Source organism: Aegilops tauschii, chromosome 5 (genome assembly GCF_002575655.3).
Source record: "Aegilops tauschii subsp. strangulata cultivar AL8/78 chromosome 5, Aet v6.0, whole genome shotgun sequence".
Classification (NCBI taxonomy): Eukaryota; Viridiplantae; Streptophyta; class Magnoliopsida; order Poales; family Poaceae; genus Aegilops; species Aegilops tauschii.
The window spans coordinates 422,402,608-422,421,439 of NC_053039.3; the positions used below are offsets into that span (position 1 = coordinate 422,402,608).

General features: G+C 50.3%; 2 protein-coding genes across 2 annotated transcripts; one reads left to right on the forward strand and one right to left on the reverse strand.

Moving 5' to 3' along the window:
• The first annotated feature begins 1,154 nt into the window (after positions 1-1,154).
• Positions 1,155-4,552, forward strand: LOC109774087 (formin-like protein 15). The gene is made up of 4 exons (XM_020332810.4): positions 1,155-2,534; positions 2,672-2,871; positions 2,970-3,214; positions 3,556-4,552. The coding sequence occupies exons 1-4, from the start codon at positions 1,429-1,431 to the stop codon at positions 4,360-4,362; spliced, it is 2,358 nt and encodes a 785-aa protein (XP_020188399.1). The 5' UTR covers positions 1,155-1,428; the 3' UTR covers positions 4,363-4,552.
• Positions 4,553-4,817: 265 nt separating this feature from the next.
• LOC109774098 (acyl-coenzyme A thioesterase 2, chloroplastic) lies at positions 4,818-9,033 on the reverse strand. The gene is made up of 5 exons (XM_020332820.4): positions 8,373-9,033; positions 6,412-6,589; positions 5,815-6,302; positions 5,440-5,568; positions 4,818-5,313 (listed from the first exon to the last, which is right to left on the reverse strand). Exons 1-5 carry the CDS (start codon positions 8,928-8,930, stop codon positions 5,170-5,172), a joined length of 1,497 nt encoding a protein of 498 aa, XP_020188409.1. The 5' UTR covers positions 8,931-9,033; the 3' UTR covers positions 4,818-5,169.
• Positions 9,034-18,832: the final 9,799 nt, after the last annotated feature.

Consider the following 18,832-nt stretch of genomic DNA (forward strand, 5'->3'; position numbering starts at 1 on the left):
AGACTTTGCATGGCATGATGTCTCAAAAGGATGTGAGGGACGGGAAGAAGCGGCAAAGCAAGGACGAGCAAATGAAGCAATACCTAGACCTTCAAAGACAGAAGCTTGAGATGGAGGAGGCGGCCAAGCGGAGGAAGATCGACATGGAGGAGGCGGCCCGGCAAAGGCAGCTCGACATCGAGGCCGACAACGTCAAGGCCAGGCAGAGGCAGCTCGACATCGAGGCCACCAATGCCGCCACCAAAGCGAAGGAGGTGGCCCTTGCGATCATGAGCGTGGACTTGTCGAAGATGAGCGAGAAGACGAGGGCCTGGTTCGAGGCCAGGCAGAAGGAGATGCTCGACGCCGAAGGCCTGAACTAGGTCGTCCGATCGGCGTCGGCCGTTCTTTTTTGGAGGCTGGCATGGGTGCCGCCCGCCCGCTGGGCCGCTGGCAATGTGCCGGCGAGAAAACATTCATTCTGGAGGCCGGCTGTGTTGCCGGCCGCTGGCTGTGTTGCCGGCGAGGACAACTATTCATTTTGGAGGCTGACTGTGTTGCCAGCCGCTGGCTGATGCCGGCGATGGACGTGTAGGCCGCTGGCTCTGTTGACGGCGTGATGAACCGGGGCCGCTGGACTAGGGCTTGGCATTTGAAACGTTGTTTTTAGTTTTTTAAATAGACGCGTACAGGATGGGGCAAATGGATGCGGCCGGGATACACCCGGACACGACCCCAAATCCCTACCCAAACGGACAGAATCCGTACAAAACGGACGTTCGTTTGGGGTCGCGCGGTGAAGTTGGCCTAACCACCCTAGACTCAGGCAGGATATGAGAAGTGCCGGTCAGTCCGGCCGAGCTTGGGCGGATATGGGTCCGGTTGTAGATGCTCTGAGATGATCATCGGATACCGTTCCACACGGAGGCTCTTGTCACAGTGACTGGCGAGTAAACAATGTCACGTAGTACGTACTACCGACGGCCGTCTCCATGGGAACCAGCTCGAAAGCGCAGGCAGCGCAGCAGCAGCGCACGGCAAAGCAACGAGGCAGTGCAACGCGACGCGATGCACCCCATCCATCGTTTCCGTGTGTCACAGCGAAAGACGCAAGAATCCAAGCACACATTCCCACCCGTGGCAGTGCAGCACTACCCAGGCACCCATGCTCCCCGCCACCCTCCCTTCCTCCTGCGTTCACAGCTTGCTAGCTGTTCACAAGCGTTCACTCCTCCCTCACTGACTCACTCCCCTCTTTCTTCTTCCCCACACGCTAGCGCGTTCACTCCAAATGGCAGCGTGAGCTCAGCCCAGCTCGCTTCAGTCTCGCCGAGCTTGCGTGGGTGATGGCGTGGTAGGTGGTAGGTGCCTAGCGAGCGAGCGAGCGGGGCTTGTCGTCTCGTCGACCGAGGGCGTGCGCCGGCCGTCGGCCGTTTGTTTGCACGCGCGATGCCAATGCCAATGCCCGCGCGGCGGCGGCTGCTCGTGCTCGTGCTCCTGCACCTCCTCTTCCTCCTCCCTTCTTCCTCCGCCTCCCTCCATCGCCGCCGCGACGGCAGCCATCACCAGTGGCACGGCGGGAGGAGGGCGCTGCACGAGCCGCTGTTCCCTCTCGAGAGCGCGCCGGCGCTGCCGCCCCCGCCCCCCGCGCCCTTCTTCCCGTTCCTGCCCGACGCGGCGCCTCCGCAGCCGCCTACGGTGGCCAACCCCGCGCCAGCTGCCGTCGGCGTCGGCGATGTGGGCGCCGGCGGCGACCCGTCGTCCTCCTCGCTGCCGAACCCCACGGCGCCGGCCAACATGTCCTCCCTGGCCTTGCCGGTCCCCCGCAGCACGCCGGCGCCGCTCCGCGCGTTCCTCTCCTCGCACCGCCTGCTCACCGTCCTCCTCCTCGTCGCCGCCGTGGCCTCCGCCGTGCTGGCCGCCGCGCTCGTCTACCTCCTCGCCCGCCGCCGCCGCGGCCGACCCGAGCCCGAACCCGAAGCGTATGAAAAGCCGGCCTTGCCTAAGCCTTCGACGGCCAAGCCCGCGCTCCACGATGACGACCAGCACCCCCGGGGCTCCACCGCCACCATCTCCAGCACCAGCTCGCCAGAGCTCCGGCCCATGCCGCCCCTGCCTCGCCAGTTCCAGCAGCAGGCAAGGATGAGCCCGCTGTCAAGCCCCATCCTTGAGGACAGAATAGGGAACATCCGGGCGCCGCCGGTGAGTGTTCCACCGCCAGCGCCGCCCCCACCACCTCCTCCGCCAATGCCACCGAGCAAAGGCAACGGGCGCGCGCAAACGGCACCTGCACCTCCAACGCCGCCCCCTCTGCTGCCGCGAGCCGGCAACGGAAGCGGCTGGCTGCCGAGGCGGCTCTCCGAGCGCCCCGCGCCCACGGTGATCCGGGCCTCGGCGGGGGCAGTCCACCCCGAGGAGTCGCCGCAGTCGGAGGAGAAGGACGTGGACGCCGGCGCGGCTGCTCTACCAAAGCTGAAGCCGCTGCACTGGGACAAGTTCCGCGCGAGCTCCGGCCGGCCGACGGTGTGGGACCAGCTCAAGGCAAGCTCATTCCGGTGAGCCCTCCCCACCACTCCTGGAGTACTTCATTTATCATAATGTACTCTGCATCATAGCTGCTGCCATGTATTGGATTCATTTCGTTCTGAAACTGACTATGTCCATTTGTGCCACTGCCGTGTACCAAAAACAGAGTGAACGAGGAGATGATCGAGACATTGTTCGTCTCCAACTCGACGAGGAGGATGCCCAAGAACGGATTCAAGGAGGCAAACGGGGCACCCTTCAACCAGGAGAACAAGGTGCTCGACGCGAAGAAATCGCAGAACATCGCGATCATGCTGCGGGCGCTCGACGCCACCAAGGAAGAAGTGTGCAAGGCCCTGCTTGATGGTGAGATGAGATGACACAATACCCACACACATTTCAGATTGTTAAATCATCTGGCTCCATGAACATTTTGCTTGTGTTACCATTTCTTGGAAGTGCAGGCCAGGCAGATAGCCTAGGAACTGAGCTGCTGGAGATGCTGCTGAAGATGGCCCCTACTAGAGAGGAAGAGCTCAAGCTTAGAGAGTACAGGGAGGATGCTCAGTCGAAGCTCGGCCCCGCCGAGAGCTTCCTCAAGGCGGTGCTCGGGATACCGTTCGCCTTCAAGAGGGCGGAGGCGATGCTCTACATCGCCAACTTCGATTCGGAGGTCGATTACCTCAAGACCGCCTTCAAAACCCTCGAGGTACTAATCATGTCCTAACTTGTACTGTAAACAGTTTTAGATGACAAAAAGGGTCAGGCGTGCCATGACACTGTCTCTGAATCGAGTAAAAGGACTCTTGTTTCTGTAAAGGTGTGCTTGGCGAGCTAAAGCACCGTATGTGCCATGTTCCCATGATCATTCACCGCATTGTGATCTTTACCAATCACCACATTGTGATCTTTACCATTTACTGTCATCATGTAGACATGTTGGGCACAATCATGTACTATTGTTCAAAACTTCAAATTATTGATTCAGGTGTTCATTGCATCATGGTGGTAAATAATCACTTATCATCTTGTCATCCGTTACCATTTCAGGCAGCATGTGAGGAGCTCAGGGGCAGCAGGCTGTTCCACAAGATCTTGGATGCCGTCCTGAAGACGGGTAACCGGATGAACACCGGCACGAACCGCGGGAACGCTCACGCCTTCAAGCTTGACTCGCTCCTCAAGTTGGTCGATATAAAGGGCACAGATGGCAAGACGACGCTCCTGCACTTCGTCATTGAAGAGATCACCAAGTCCGAGGGTGCCAACATTGTAGCCACGAGCCCAACAAAAGACAAGGCGAGCACCGTTGCAGATGATTTCCAGTGCAAGAAGGTTGGCCTGAAGATTGTGGCTAGCCTCGGCGGTGAGCTCAGCAACGTCAAGAAGGCGGCAGGAATGGACTCCGACTCGCTGGCCAGCTGCGTCTCGAAGCTCTCAGCCGGTGTGAGCAAGATCAGCGACGTCCTGCAGCTGAACCAGCAGCTCGGTTCGGATGAGCGCTGCAAGAGGTTCCGCGCCTCCATCGGGGAGTTCCTGCAGAAGGCCGAAGCCGAGATTACGGCGGTGCAGGCTCAGGAGGGACTCGCCCTCTCCCTCGTCAGGGAGACGACCGAGTTCTTCCACGGCAACTCTGCCAAGGAGGAAGGCCACCCACTGAGGATCTTCATGGTGGTGCGCGACTTCCTCGCCGTTCTCGACCGCGTCTGCAAGGACGTCAGCAGGATGAACGAAGGGAAGGCGCCAGTGGGCTTCAGCACCTCGCGCCGGGTGGAGGCCGCGGCGGTTCCTCCACAGTTCAGTGCAGCAGCGCAGTCCAGCAGCTCCGAGGAAGAGACCTCGTCGTCATCGTCGTAGTAGCCGTCAGTAGCCATGATACTGAATGTCTCAGCTTGGAATCTGCATCTTAGCTATTGTCTAGAGGAGCAGCAATGCAGGAACCCAACCTATGATCATAACTAGTATTCCGTATTTTGTAACTTCAGCAGATAAGTGTAGATCAAAGCCTATATAATGTAGTAGTACATGATGATGATTCCGCATGCTACAGCATCATCCACCAGCACCAGCCAATGGCCTACCAGCAAAGGTGAAAGTGTCATTTGTACATGATGATTCAGACATGCCAAGAATCAATCACTAGCAGTAGTAGATGAAATCTTTTGGCAAATTGACCGTTCTGAATCTCATGATAAAAGCTCAGTCTAAAAGAACCATCACATGATCAAAGTAGAAGTAGCCAGTAGCTACATTTACTTACTCCAGCTACCACCTTTCAGGATCTGCTAGGATTCGTCTTTTGCTCCCCATGCTGACAAGAGAATTATCTCTGCATTCCCCTCTGACCTGAAGGCAATGGCCTCTATCTTTGTTTACATGCTGGAACAAAAAAGCAATTACATATATAATTAATGGACAGTGCCCTCACAAAAGGCACATTTTTTGGGTCTCGAGGTTGGGGTTATTATATATCCTATACTACTATACTCCAAATAATTTCCCAAAAGAAACGCCAAAAAGCTACACTTTCGCCGGTCTGCTGCCAGCATGCTGCTTATCTGCTGCTGATGTTCATTCAAATCATAGGGTACATCTCCCACTAGTTAACATGGCCAGTAAAAAGTTGCTAAAATTATGGCTGGAACCAATGACCCCGCCGAAGGATCAATCGAACAAACCCTCTGCATCCATGCGGTCTAATATACGGCGTGCCTCTTCTTCGGTTGAGGGAACAACGTTGCGGATGTTAACTCCATTCTTCAGGGCGTCGCTGCCGACTGAGAAGGTGAAGTGGAATGTGTTGGAGATCTGTTTGTTGGACAACACCATCAGCAATGTAGTATGGTGAATGGAAGTATTCAACCAGGTACAAAAGACTAGAGGTATAGTTGCTGCAGTTAAAACAGTTTCTCCTGGGCAGCAGTGTGAGATTACCTCGCTTTTTCGGAGCTCAGGCCTTGTTACATGAGCGACAACTTCGACATTTACCAGGGGCTGCCATTTATTCTCAAGCTGGGTAAACAAGACACATGATTTGAATCGAAGGAAGTCTCCAACATCCACCTGTGCAATCACAATTTGACATCGTTATTCTTCACATTACGGGAAAAGCAATTTATAGTTTCTGAAACAGATTTCACAACTGCTACCATGATCCAGTCATACATAACATCTTCAGTGGTAACTCGAGGTAATTACCAAGAAGCACCCATGGAACAGTACTTCTTAAATAGAAATGCTGACTTGATTGCCTGAAGATATGAGCTTAATTACTCAAAACTGCACCCAAAAGATAGCCTAGCTACTTACCGGCTTTAAGAAGTCGACATGGTCGACCTCGAGAAAACACGGTCTCTGTCCAACGAAGGCATAGGCAGTCGAGAAAGCAAGCTCAAATGCTCGGTGCATCAAGAAACCTCCAAATATCCGTCCATACAAGTTTCGCTGTTGAGGTTGGCAGATCATAGAGGTCTCCAGGCGAGTATCCTTCATCAATATGCTATCCCTATCAGCCAAAGCAGGAAAATCAGAGAAAACACGACCCTCTGCTAGTAAAGCCTTCAGCCTCTCAGCCTCAACACCAAGCTTATGCACCCCCTTTTCAAGCACTCCCTTCTGTTCTTCTCTTTTCCTTCTTTTCACCTTTTCCAGTGCTTCTGTCTCTGCATATAACTGCTTCTCTCTCTCGGTTTCTGGAGAAAGGCGGTTCACTGGAGCGGATTTTCCGGTTACTGAATCTCGTGCAACAAATGTGAAGTTAGCCGTCAATGCAATTGGATCTGACTGCACATCACCATCTGTTGCAAGTTGTGAAATGTCAGACAAAACAGTAGAAAGATCTATCATACATGACAGTTGTTCAGAATCGAATAAATAAGGGGATCTACAATTTTTTAGCAACACTACCTTGATCAACCTGAGTCACTTCAATCTGTATATCAATCGAAGAGCGGCCAACGTAAGTAACAGCCCCAATAATCTTTACTTCAGTGTCCAGACGAAGTGGCTTCATTAAGACCATCTTATCCACAGAAGCAGTAACTAACAAAAGAGGTCTTGTTGTGCTATCGCCATCAGAACAGTGCTGCGTGTCACATAAGATTTGTCAACAAAGATTCCTGTTGGATGTTAAAAACACCATAAAATGAACGGATATCGGTTATCTGTCATACATAAGTATCAATGTCATAGCATATATGTTGAACTGACAGCCTTATCAGAGTTATCTGTCATCCATAGGTAATCAGGCAGCCCTTTTGCTATTCCTCCGCGAGCTTTTACTTTCCCAAATAAGTTGTATCAGACATATTTGGTTTCTTTGTTATGCAATGGAGCCGGGGCTGCAGCCATTTCCCTCTAAAAAATTGTGTAGTATATGTTGAACTGACAGCCTGGAAGGAATGCTACTTATGCCGCTGTTCAAAAGGAAAGGAAAGCTACTAAAGATCTTACTTATTTAACAGTATGTGCCATTGAGCTAGCTAAAGGGTGTGCCCGCAATGTAGCCTCTGCTGCTTCCATTACCAAACTGACAGCCTTATCAGAGTTATCTGTCATCCATTGCGGGCAAAAGGAAAGGAAAGCTACTAAAGGCCTTACTTATTTAACAGTATGAACCATTCAGCATGGTTAATTAGTCGTTCGGGTTTCAAACGTGTGACACAGTGATATTTTCTGGATGTTGTGAGTAGTGAATACTGAATACGTTCGAATGAATCATCCATCTCAGTAGTTAGTATATCTGAATAGTTGGCAATCTTTATGAGAAGAATCAGATACATGAAATCCCAATATTTCCATGAGCACCTAGAAACAACAGATGCCCCAAATCCCGACTTTTACTTTTTTTACGTAAACAGCCAGTGCCAGTTCTGTCGTCCAGTCGATTGATTGTGAGAGTTGTGAGAATGAGTGAGGCAGCTACTCCCTCCGTTCCTAAATACAAGTCTTTTTAGAGATTCCAATACGGACTATATACGGAGCAAAATGAGTGAATCTACACTCTAAAGTACGTGTATATTCCCTCGAAAGCACCCCACATCTACTTCTGTCTCTCATGGTGATGGTCTTTCAGTCTGCTAGCTAGGTTATGCCTTGTCTTGGGTGTCCATTTTTTTCTCATCTTCTTTTGCCCTTGCTACCTGTATGGTTTTCGGCCAGGTCTTTCTCATAAACAGGGTCAATTTGTTAAGGTTGTCGACCCGGTTTCCCTTATAAATTGGATCAATCTCTTGGCATTATGGCCATTTGAGTGGTAATATATTCAGGTGAGGAATCCCCCCCCCCCCCCCCCCCCCCCGTTGAATTGAAATCTCTAAAAAGGCTTATATTTAGAAACGGAAGGAGTATATCGTAACAAAGTACAACCTCATCATTTCTACACGACCCTAAAATGGTTCATCAACACGACTGACAGTCTGACACTAGAGAGTGATCTGAAAAGCGAGGTGGTGGACAGTGTCAAGCCCATGCCAAGGAGAAGGTAAAAACAGCTGGAAAATGCTTCGCATATCTGGCTTAGTGGCCGTATTGTGATGGTGATGGAATACCCTGTTTTAGATGGAAGGTTGTTCTGCAATGTGGGTGTTGTTCCTTTTCAGCTAGAGTTTGTTGCGAAATGGTTAATCTTGCAATAGATGATAATGCTTTTTTCTTGCTTTCTTACAAAGATGATCATGATTCAACCTTTCCTCTAAAAGGGATTTACATTTTGCCTCGCATTCACATCGAAACGTCCCCAATGCCTGAAGTTCTATGAAACAGGACATATTCTGAAACATCGAGGGGATTTTGTTTCGATTCGTTTCCCTGATTTGATGAGAAATGAGTAGCAAACAGAGGTGGGATCGAAATAATAATGATAATACCTTGACGGCGATGGTGCCGGCGAGGGCGTCGAGGTCCTCGAGCAGCTTGCCGACGCGCACCTCGTTCCAGGGGTCGCGGTACTGCTCGCGGAGGATGTCGTCGGCGGCGAACTTGTAGACGATGGAGGTCCGGCTCTGCGCGGGCTTCTTGGTGAGCAGCTCCGTCTGCGGGCCCGCGTCGGCGTTGCCCCCGGCGTCCATCTTGCGCTCGAAGATGCTGGACCGCGCCTCCCACAGCGCGTTGGTGACCGGTGAGTGGTACATCCCGGGCCACAGGCTGAGCGGCTTCCGCGCCGACCCGCACGCGTCGATCGCCGCGCTCCCGCCGCGGCCCCCTCCGCCGCGGAGGTCGGAGAACACCTTGATCGGGGAGTCCATGGGCGCCGGCGCCGGCTCCTGGCCCGACGGATCCCCTCCGCCCGACGACGACGACGCGGCTCTCGATTCGGCCCGCGGGACCCGGTGCGCGGACGGTTCGAGGAGGGGCGGGGAGGAGGTGGCGCGGAGGCGGAGGGTTCTGGAGAGCAGCGACGTCGCTGTCGAGGATCTCATGGCCATGGCGATCCCGAGGCGGCTCCGGCCATGTGGGAAGATGACGGAGGTTTGATGGCCAGTGGGTGCGGCCAAGGTGCGGTGGAAAGTAGGACGGACACGCCTAAAGCGGAGCGAGCGGTCGTCGGGTCTATCCTGGCCGTCGGATCTAGAGTGTTGTGTGGACTAACTGCGGAGAACCGTTGGATCTTCCACGGTTGGCTGTGGCGGGCTGTCCAGAAAGCACCGGTGCCTTTCATGGTGGGTGAAATGGGAATTCTCTCTTGGGAGATCGAGGAAATTCAAATAGCTAACATGGACAACCAACTCTTTCATTTTGTTCCCCAAAAAAACTCTTTCATTTTGTGAATTTTTTAAAAGATGCTTTATTTGTTGTTTGAACTTTGTGCATCATAATACTTAATTTTGTATCGAAATACTTTGTTCATGCTACTATGTGCTTTATAACACGGAGTATAATAAAGTTGGGTGTTTTGTAACGCCCGAATAATTAGTCTACAGTAATCCCACGCTAATGGTGCCACGTCACCACGGTTATTTTGCTAATCTACCGTTAGGTCAAACCGTTTAAAAATTCAAATTCAAATTAATGTCAACGATAAAAGTTTTTCAAAATTTAAAACAAAAATGTTCGGGAGGTGCCATAATTGCATAAGTAAATATGATGTAATAAACACATTTTTATAAAATGCCTAGATAAATTAAAATGATTTAAAACAGAAAAGAAAATAAATAAAAGAAAAGAAATTACAAAACAAAAAAAAAACCCCTGGGCCGTGGCCCAACTAGGCCAACCCATCAGGCCCAGCCGGCCACCCACTCCCCCCCCTTATCCACTCACCACCCCGCAAACCCTAACCCCATCCCACGATCCCCACTTCCCCCCACGTCTACCTCGTCTCCCTCCCAGCGCCGCCACACACCCAACACCCCCAGCACCAGGGCAGGCAGGCCAGCGCCCGATCCCCATGGCCTCGCCTCCCCCACTACTCTGCTGCGAGCCGAGGCCACCCTAGCCTCCTCCTTCTCTCCTACCTCGCGCCGCTCCCTCTCCCCGCAACCGCCCAACCGCGCTCGATGTCGCGTCACCGTGAACCCCATGGCCACCGGCCTCCCTAAGCAGGCCGACGCTTCGAGGGGCTGCCCCTCGACCTCCTCGACCTTCACGCCAACGCCAGCGAGCAGGAACTACACCAAGTCGTCGCCGTCGTCTCTTCTTCAACCTTGGCCGTCTCTCCGATCCCCGTCAAGCCGCTCGCCATCGACGCCCTTCAACTACCTCGACCCCGTTGCCTCGCCTCCTCACCTCCTCCTCGTCCCGAGTCGAGGCCGCCGTTCCGGCGCCGCGCCCTCGACCCCGTCGCCCTGCCGCACTTGTCGCCGGCGACCCGGACCGCCTCCCCGTCTCCGTCGATCGTCCCCGTCCTCCTCCCCACGGGTCGCCCCCGAGCCTCGACGCCCATGTGCCCCCTGCAAACGCCGGTGAGGCCCTCGGCCTCGGCCTCCCCTTCCTTTCGTCCGCGGTCACCGCGCTCGTCCACCTCGCGCCCGTGTAGTCCGCTCGCCTCCGCCCCGTCTCTACCTTGCGGTCGAGCACGGCCGCGCCCCTCGCCGCACGCGCTCCGGCACCCGCTCACGGCCGCCGCCACCCTACACCGTCCCGCTGCCTCCCTGCTCCACCATGGCCGCCGCCCCAATCGCTCCACCCGTGGCCGTTCCCCACTGCCGCCTCCTGCCCCGCGCACCTCGCTGCAGCCGCCGGCGCCCGACGCCTCCACTGGCTTGGGCAGGCGCCCAAACGGGCTGACGCCCGCAGCGCCCAGTCGCCCAGTGCCCGCTAGGCTCCCCCAGAGCCTATGACACATGGGCCCCACGCCCCCATTTAAATAAAAAAGAACTAGAAAATTAATTAGAAAATATTAATTAATTAATTAGATAATTAATTAACTTAATTAAATCTGTTAAATTAACATAATGACTTAATTAAACTAATTAAACCTGCTTAATTAGTCTAAGACAATGACGAACAGGCCCAACTGTCAGTTTGACCGGTCAATGGTCAAAGTTGACTGCTGATGTCATGATGACGCCAGCAAACACTATTCTGGATAATGTTGATTAAAATAATTAAATAAATCCTAAAAATGATTTAAATCTTTTAAAATTAATATAAAATAAACCGTAGCTCGGATGGTACATGAAAGTTGCTCAGAACGACGAGACGAATCCGAATACGCAGTCTGTTCGTTCACCTCACGTCCCTAGCATAGTGAACCTGCAACATTTCACCTCCGGTCCATCTGTCCGAAAACGTGAAGCATCAGGAATACTTTCCCGGATGTTTCCCCCCTTCGCCAGTAGCACCTACTACTACGTTAGGTCACCTCTAGCACCGCGTAATGCCATGTTACACTTTGTGATGCTTTGATTGCTCTATTATTTATTGTATTCCCCCTTCGTTACTTCTTTCCGGTAGACCCCGAGACTGTCGGCGACCCCCAGTTCGACTACGGTGTTGACGACCACTCCTTGCCAGAGCAACCAGGCAAGCCCCCCCTTGATCACCAGATATCGCCTATTCTTCTCTATACTGCTTGCATTAGAGTAGTGTAGCATGTTACTGCTTTCCATTAATCCTATCCTGATGCATAGCCTGACATTGTTGCTACAGTTGTTACCCTTACCTGCTATCCTACTGCTTAGTATAGGATGCTAGTGTTCCATCAGTGGCCCTACACTCTTGTCCGTCTGCCATGCTATACTACTGGGTCGTGATCACTTCGGGAGGTGATCACGGGTATATACTATATACTTTATATACATGACACATGTGGTGACTAAAGTCGGGTCGGCTCGTTGAGTACCCGCAAGTGATTTTGATGAGGGGGCTGAAAGGACAGGTGGCTCCATCCCGGTAGAGGTGGGCCTGGGTTCCTGACGGCCCCCGACTGTTACTTTATGGCGGAGCGACAGGGCAGGTTGAGACCACCTAGGAGAGAGGTGGGCCTGGCACTGGTCGGCGTTCGCGGATACTTAACACGCTTAACGAGATCTTGGTATTTGATCTGAGTCTGGCCATTTGGTCTATACGCACTAACCAGCTACGCGGGAACAGTTATGGGCACTCGACGTCGTGGTATCAGCCGAAGCTCTTCTTGACGTCAGCGACGGAGCGACGCGTGACGGATTGGACTGGAACGCCTGCTAGGCTAGGTCTGCTTCCGGCCGCCCTCGCAACGTGCAGGTGTGCAATGGGCGATGGGCCCAGACCCCTGCGCGCATAGGATTTAGACCGGCGTGCTGACCTCTCTGTTGAGCCTAGGTGGGGCTGCGACGTGTTGATCTTCCGAGGCCGGGCATGACCCAGGAAAGTGTGTTCGGCCAAATGGGATCAAGCGTGTTGGGTTATGTGGTGCACCCCTGCAGGGAAGTTTATCTATTCGAATAGCCGTGTCCCTCGGTAAAAAGGACGACCCGGAGTTGTACCTTGACCTTATGACAACTAGAACTGGATACTTAATAAAACACACCCTTCCAAGTGCCAGATACAACCCGGTGATCGCTCTCTAACAGGGCGACGAGGAGGGGATCGCCGGGTAGGTTTATGCTATGCGATGCTACTTGGTGAACTTACCATCTACTCTCTTCTACATGCTGCAAGATGGAGGTGGCCAGAAGCGTAGTCTTCGACAGGATTAGCTATCCCCCTCTTATTCTGGCATTCCGCAGTTCAGTCCACTGATATGGCCCTTTACACATATACCCATGCATATGTAGTGTAGCTCCTTGCTTGCGAGTACTTTGGATGAGTACTCACGGTTGCTTTTCTCCCTCTTTTCCCCTTTCTATACCTGATTGTCGCAACCAGATGCTGGAGTCCAGGAGCTAGATGTTGGGTAACGTAGCAGAAATTCAAAATTTTCCTACGTGTCACCAAGATCAATCTAGGAGATGCTAGCAACGAGAGGGGAGGAGTGCATCTACATACCCTTGTAGATCGCGAGCGGAAGCGTTCAAGAGAACGGGGTTGATGGAGTCGTACTCGTCGTGATCCAAATCACCGATGATCCTAGCGCCGAACGGACGGCACCTCCGCGTTCAACACACATTCGGAGCGGGGACGTCTCCTCCTTCTTGATCCAGCAAGGGGGGAGGAGAAGTTGATGGAGATCCAGCAGCATGACGGCGTGGTGGTGGAAGTAGCGGGATCCCGGCAGGGCTTCGCCAAGCGCAAGCGGGGAGGAAGAGGTGTCACGGGAGGGAGGGAGGCGCCAGGGCTTGGGGTGCTGCTCCCATGCGCCTCCCCACTATATATAGGGGTGGAGGGGGCTGGTTTCTTGCCCTCCAAGTCCATTGGGGCGTTGGCAAAGGTGGGGGAAAGAAATCCCATCATTTCCCTTCCCCACCGATTTTTATCCCCCTTTTTTAGGGATCTTGATCTTATCCCTTCGGGATATGATCTTATTCCTTCTAAGGTGGGATCTTCGTGCGCCTTAACCAGGGGTGTGGGGCTTGCCCCCACTACCCACGTTCATGTGGGTCCCCCCATGCAGGTGGGCCCCACTTCGGAACCTTCTAGAACCTTCCCGGTACAATACCAAAAAATCCCGAACATTTTCCGGTGGCCAAAATAGGACTTCCCATATATAAATCTTTACCTCCGGACCATTCCGGAACTCCTCGTGACGTTCGGGATCTCATCCGGGACTCTGGACAACTTTCTTTTAACCGCATACTAATATCTCTACAACTCTAGCGTCACCGAACCTTAAGTGTGTAGACCCTACGGGTTCGGGAGACATGCAGACATGACCGAGACGACTCTCCGGTCAATAACCAACAACGGGATCTGGATACCCATGTTGGCTCCCACATGTTCCACGATGATCTCATCGGATGAACCACGATGTCGAGGATTCAATCAATCCCGTATACAATTCCATTTGTCAATCGGTACGTTACTTGCCCGAGATTCGATCGTCGGTATCCCAATACCTTGTTCACATTGAGCTCATTATGATGATGCATTACCGAGTGGGCCCAGAGATACCTCTCCGTCATACGGAGTGACAAATCCCAGTCTCGATTCGTGCCAACCCAACAGACACTTTCGGAGATACCCGTAGTGCACCTTTATAGCCACCCAGTTACGTTGTGACGTTTGGCACACCCAAAGCACTCCTATGGTATCCGGGAGTTGCACAATCTCATGGTCTAAGGAAATGATACTTGACATTTGGAAAAGCTCTAGCAAACGAACTACACGATCTTGTGCTATGCTTAGGATTGGGTCTTGTCCATCACATCATTCTCCTAATGATGTGATCCCGTTATCAATGACATCCAATGTCCATTGTCAGAAAACCATGACTATCTGTTGATCATCGAGCTAGTCAACTAGAGGCTCACTAGGGACATGTTGTGGTCTATGTATTCACACATGTATTACGGTTTCCAGTTAATACAATTATAGCATGAACAATAGACAATTATCATGAACAAGGAAATACAATAATAACCATTTTATTATTGCCTCTAGGGCATATTTCCAACACTAGAGATCCCGAGGATGATTCTACATGGAGTTCGGCTTCGAGGAGTAGTTAGGAGGTCCCAGGCAGGAGGCCTTGCCTTTTCGATCGTTGCTACTTTTGTGCTAGCCTTCTTAAGGCAAACTTGTTTAACTTATGTCTGTACTCAGATATTGTTGCTTTCCCTGACTCGTCTATGATCGAGCAATTGTATTCGAGCCCTCGAGGCCCCTGGCTTGTATTATGATGCTTGTATGACTTATTTATGTTGTAGAGTTGTGTTGTGATATCTTCCCGTGAGTCCCTGATCTTGATCATACACATTTGCGTGCATGATTAGTGTACGGTCAAATCGGGGGTGTTACAAGTTGGTATCAGAGCCAACTGCCTGTAGGAATCCCCCTTTCCAACTCCTTGGCCGAAGTCGAGTCTAGTCATTGAAAAACTTTTACTAACATGGCTGTGCGGCTTACGGCCCCACGTCGCCATTGGGTGGTAGTAGGATATTTTATTCCTTGACCTTTACTCTGGGACTCTGAACTCCCTTCTATTCGGGTTAAATGATTTTGCTAAAACCTAACTTTAGGTTCTCGAAAATACTTCCTCCCGGAGAGCCCCTTTAGGCCAGATGATCGCCTGCTGCACCAGAAGATTCTGAAGACACTCTCTGATGCTTTCCCGAGACCCTTGTGCCCTTCGCCGTTGCGATCCCTACCACCGATAAAGCTTTATGGATGACTACATACTTTTGTCGTTCATACCTTCCTCCCCAGTTGCCCTTGTTATTACAAGGTGCCCTCAAATACTCACAGATGTTCCAAGCATCCTTTATGCTTACTACCCCGCAGTTCCTTGCCGCATGAATACCCCTACGAATAATTCTTCACCCTTATCGAGGAACTGTTCATTACTAGTTGATCATATGATCCACAAGGTACATTGATATACTATCCGGTCTTCTGGTAATTCTCTGCCAGCTGTTGTTGTGCAAATACTTGTCTGCTTGCATTATGGTTGCGTTCCATATGTCTAGCAATATTCATTAGTATCCCTTGTCATCGTCGTTTTCAGCCTTTGATTTGATATGTGGTGAATGCTCGCAATCCTCAGTCAAAATCCTAGAATTCATCCTTCCGGATCAGACGTCATTCTAAACATGAACTGGTTCTCGACCAACCGAATTGCCGTTGGTTGTACCTTTAAGTCTACTCAACTTATCCATCCTTAATCAGAGCGTCTGCTTCTGATTCTTCGTTTTGGAAACCATAAATTCTTTATATTTAAGCATCAGATTAATCAGGTGATTCTTGAATCTGATGCCTCTGCATTCTTTCTTCCTCTAAGTGAGTACCGATACTCACATTAGCTCCGTTGCGGATCGCCCGATCCATTGTTGGATTGTTATCCGACAGTGTCATTCATATTCAATCACCTTGTGAGTCATTCCCCTGATACATAGTGCCTTTGGTAAAATTGTATCCTCTGCTTGGCCAACCATGCTTTGCTTTCGAGCTTGTGTATTTACTTTTGAAACTTGTGGTATATGTTTCTAAGATGCCCCGATGGGTTGAACCTATGCCTTCCCTAATCCGTGTGAACCCGAAAGATTTCACGGGTCATACTTATCTGGTATTGCATCAGGTAAAAACTTTCAACAACTAATGTCATTTCCGAATACGAGAGGTGAATGAAAGGTTATGCGTTGAACAAGTGGGAGTCGACCTTGAACCCTGTGTTCATGCCCATGGACACGATGTATACCTTATCATGGAAGCTTCTCCTAAAATAATTATCCCCTTGTTATAAGTTCATCTTGTATCTGTGGACGTGGTTCCGACCATGTTTCTCCTTGATTCCATTTCTCGTGCTAGTTTGAGCACTTGTCTTCTGCAGAGCAATACCCTAGCCCAACCTCTACTTTGATCTGTCGTCTATTACCCCCCTGGTATCTCGAGATTATCATGGAACTACATAACTTCTTATGAGTTCTTCATCAAGTGCTACATTCTCACTGATTACAATATTTCACGGGCTCTGAGTTATTAAACACTCAAAGACAATGATAACTGAATCGAGTTCGCACCACGATTAAATAACTCTTGGTAACCTTCATTACTTATGAATTTTAACTAGATCACGTAAGTCCTAGCCTGCTCGGCTATATCATTATTGTGCTAAATTTTAACTGTGCTACCTGGTCCTTCTTTCCGGAGCACAATTTTCGACGATGAGCTAACCTTACGTCAATCTTCCTCGTCATATAATTTCTCCTTGAACAACAAACTTGATTTCGAGTTTGTGTCGTACCCATGGTTCCAATAACCTTTTGCTTCATCATTCCTTTGACTTGGTGTCATCGCCGATCGATTACATCTTCTTGAAAACCTCTCGACAAATTTGTCGTGATCATTGTCAACAATTTGACTTCTTCCAAGTTGTGTGTTGAAATTCATGATGAGAAAGACCATCCTTGCCCTCGATGATTAGTGTTATCATCGACCACTCTACTGCCTTCCCTCCAACACAAACTTGTTCGTGTTTTGTGTTATACCTTGAGTTCCTTGCTATCTAGCATTTGTTCTTCTTTACCTTGGAGTATTACCATCTTTTATGTCAAGGATGTTGTGAGGACTGCTCCACCTCTTAAGGAATTCTTGGTATTGTGACACTTCTCACCCTCACCATTCTTTCTTGGTCCCCGTGTTGATTCTAACCGGGATACCAACACGTGAACCATGTTGCTTGGATTCTGTACTTCTAGCAACCCTATTGCTTTGAAGTTAATGGTCGACATTTCATTCTTAGACCATTGGTTATCGAATCACCATTCTAACATTGATCCTGCTACCTAAGCCCATATTTCGGGTGCACCTTTCAACCAGTGATTAATTGTGTATGTTTTCCTCGAGCACACACCATTATGTCATTTGCTCTGACTAATGTTATCTCCTTGTTCACATAATTGTGGAAATCCATCTTGTCAGAGATCTCGATGAATTGTCGCTGAGACCTCAGCCACCTCCTCATCCTCTCCTTGGTTTAATTATGAACTATTGTTTCAGGAAACCGCTCCCATAGTTTATTTCCCGAGAATCTTGCAATGTCATTTCATCGATTTGTGTTGCACCTTTTCTTCTCGGACATCCTGAGTCTGAGGTATCATGACACCAATCGGATCTGAATCTCGGTCAGATATGATGGTTGGGACAACTTTCCAGGAGTTATGATGTTGGTCCTTTGATGACCCGGTAAGGTGGTGTCATGCCGAGTACACCTGGCCGGAGGACCTATTGTTATAGTTTCCATCTTAGCAAGGTTAACCATTCTTCCATGAGGAAATTGTGAGACTTATTCTATAAGTTGTTCCTGATGAATCCTTTGTATATCCAAGTCCGACCTTTGCTTGAAGACCATGTCAAAGCTATCTCGAAGCATGTCTATGGTACTCCGATTTTCAACAGGAATATTTGAAGCCCAATGCTAAATGTTTCCTGCTCAATTATCCAAACACCGCCGTATGGGTAATGTCATGAAAATTCTCTCCCGTACCTAAAAGAGTTTTCTACATTATATCCTGTCATGGATATCATGCTCTGCTTGTCCTTGGGAAGGATATACCCTTGAAATATGTGTTTAAACACATTTTCCTTTCCATTGTTCTGTTTAATCTGATAATCATATTTTCCTTTCCATTGTTTGGTTTAACCTTTCTGGTGATCTATATGATCTAAGCAGTAGTATTCTCCTGCTTATGTAAACACCTCGGTGTACAATTCTGTCAGTAAGACCCTGTTACTATTGTCGATGACATTCCGGTAACCACCGATGGACGAGAACCTTGCCTATTGGTCCGCCTCGTTCAACGAGCAGGAAAATGGTTCTCTTCGTCCCTCGCCCTTGGTATCGACGTTGTTGCCGACATAATCGACAGGCTACCCTCTGACATGCCTTGCTTGCATGATCACGCAAGACGTCTTCGCCCTTCCTACTTTTAACCCACATGGTGGGCCCATAACCCACAGTTCCACAGGATCGAAAACTGACTCTCCTATACAACCCTGTTTCTAATGGTTATTCCCCACGCTTGGCTTCGTATTTAATTCATGGGCCACCTTCCTAGTCATCTATTCTGGTATCAGGCGCAATACTATTTCTCGTTGCTCTGGACCCCTTTCACACTTTGTTCAGGCATCGAACGATTGTCTACCCGCTTAAACTTCTCATGGTACCTTCTTACTGGCTCTCGATATCTTCTTAAGTTTCAATTCGAGAGTTACTTTCCGCCACCTTCCCCGATGTTATTGACCAGTTAGTCAACCTTGCAGAGGTCTGTTCTTCCGGAATAACCACCCTTATTGTTTCGTAAGTACGATGGAG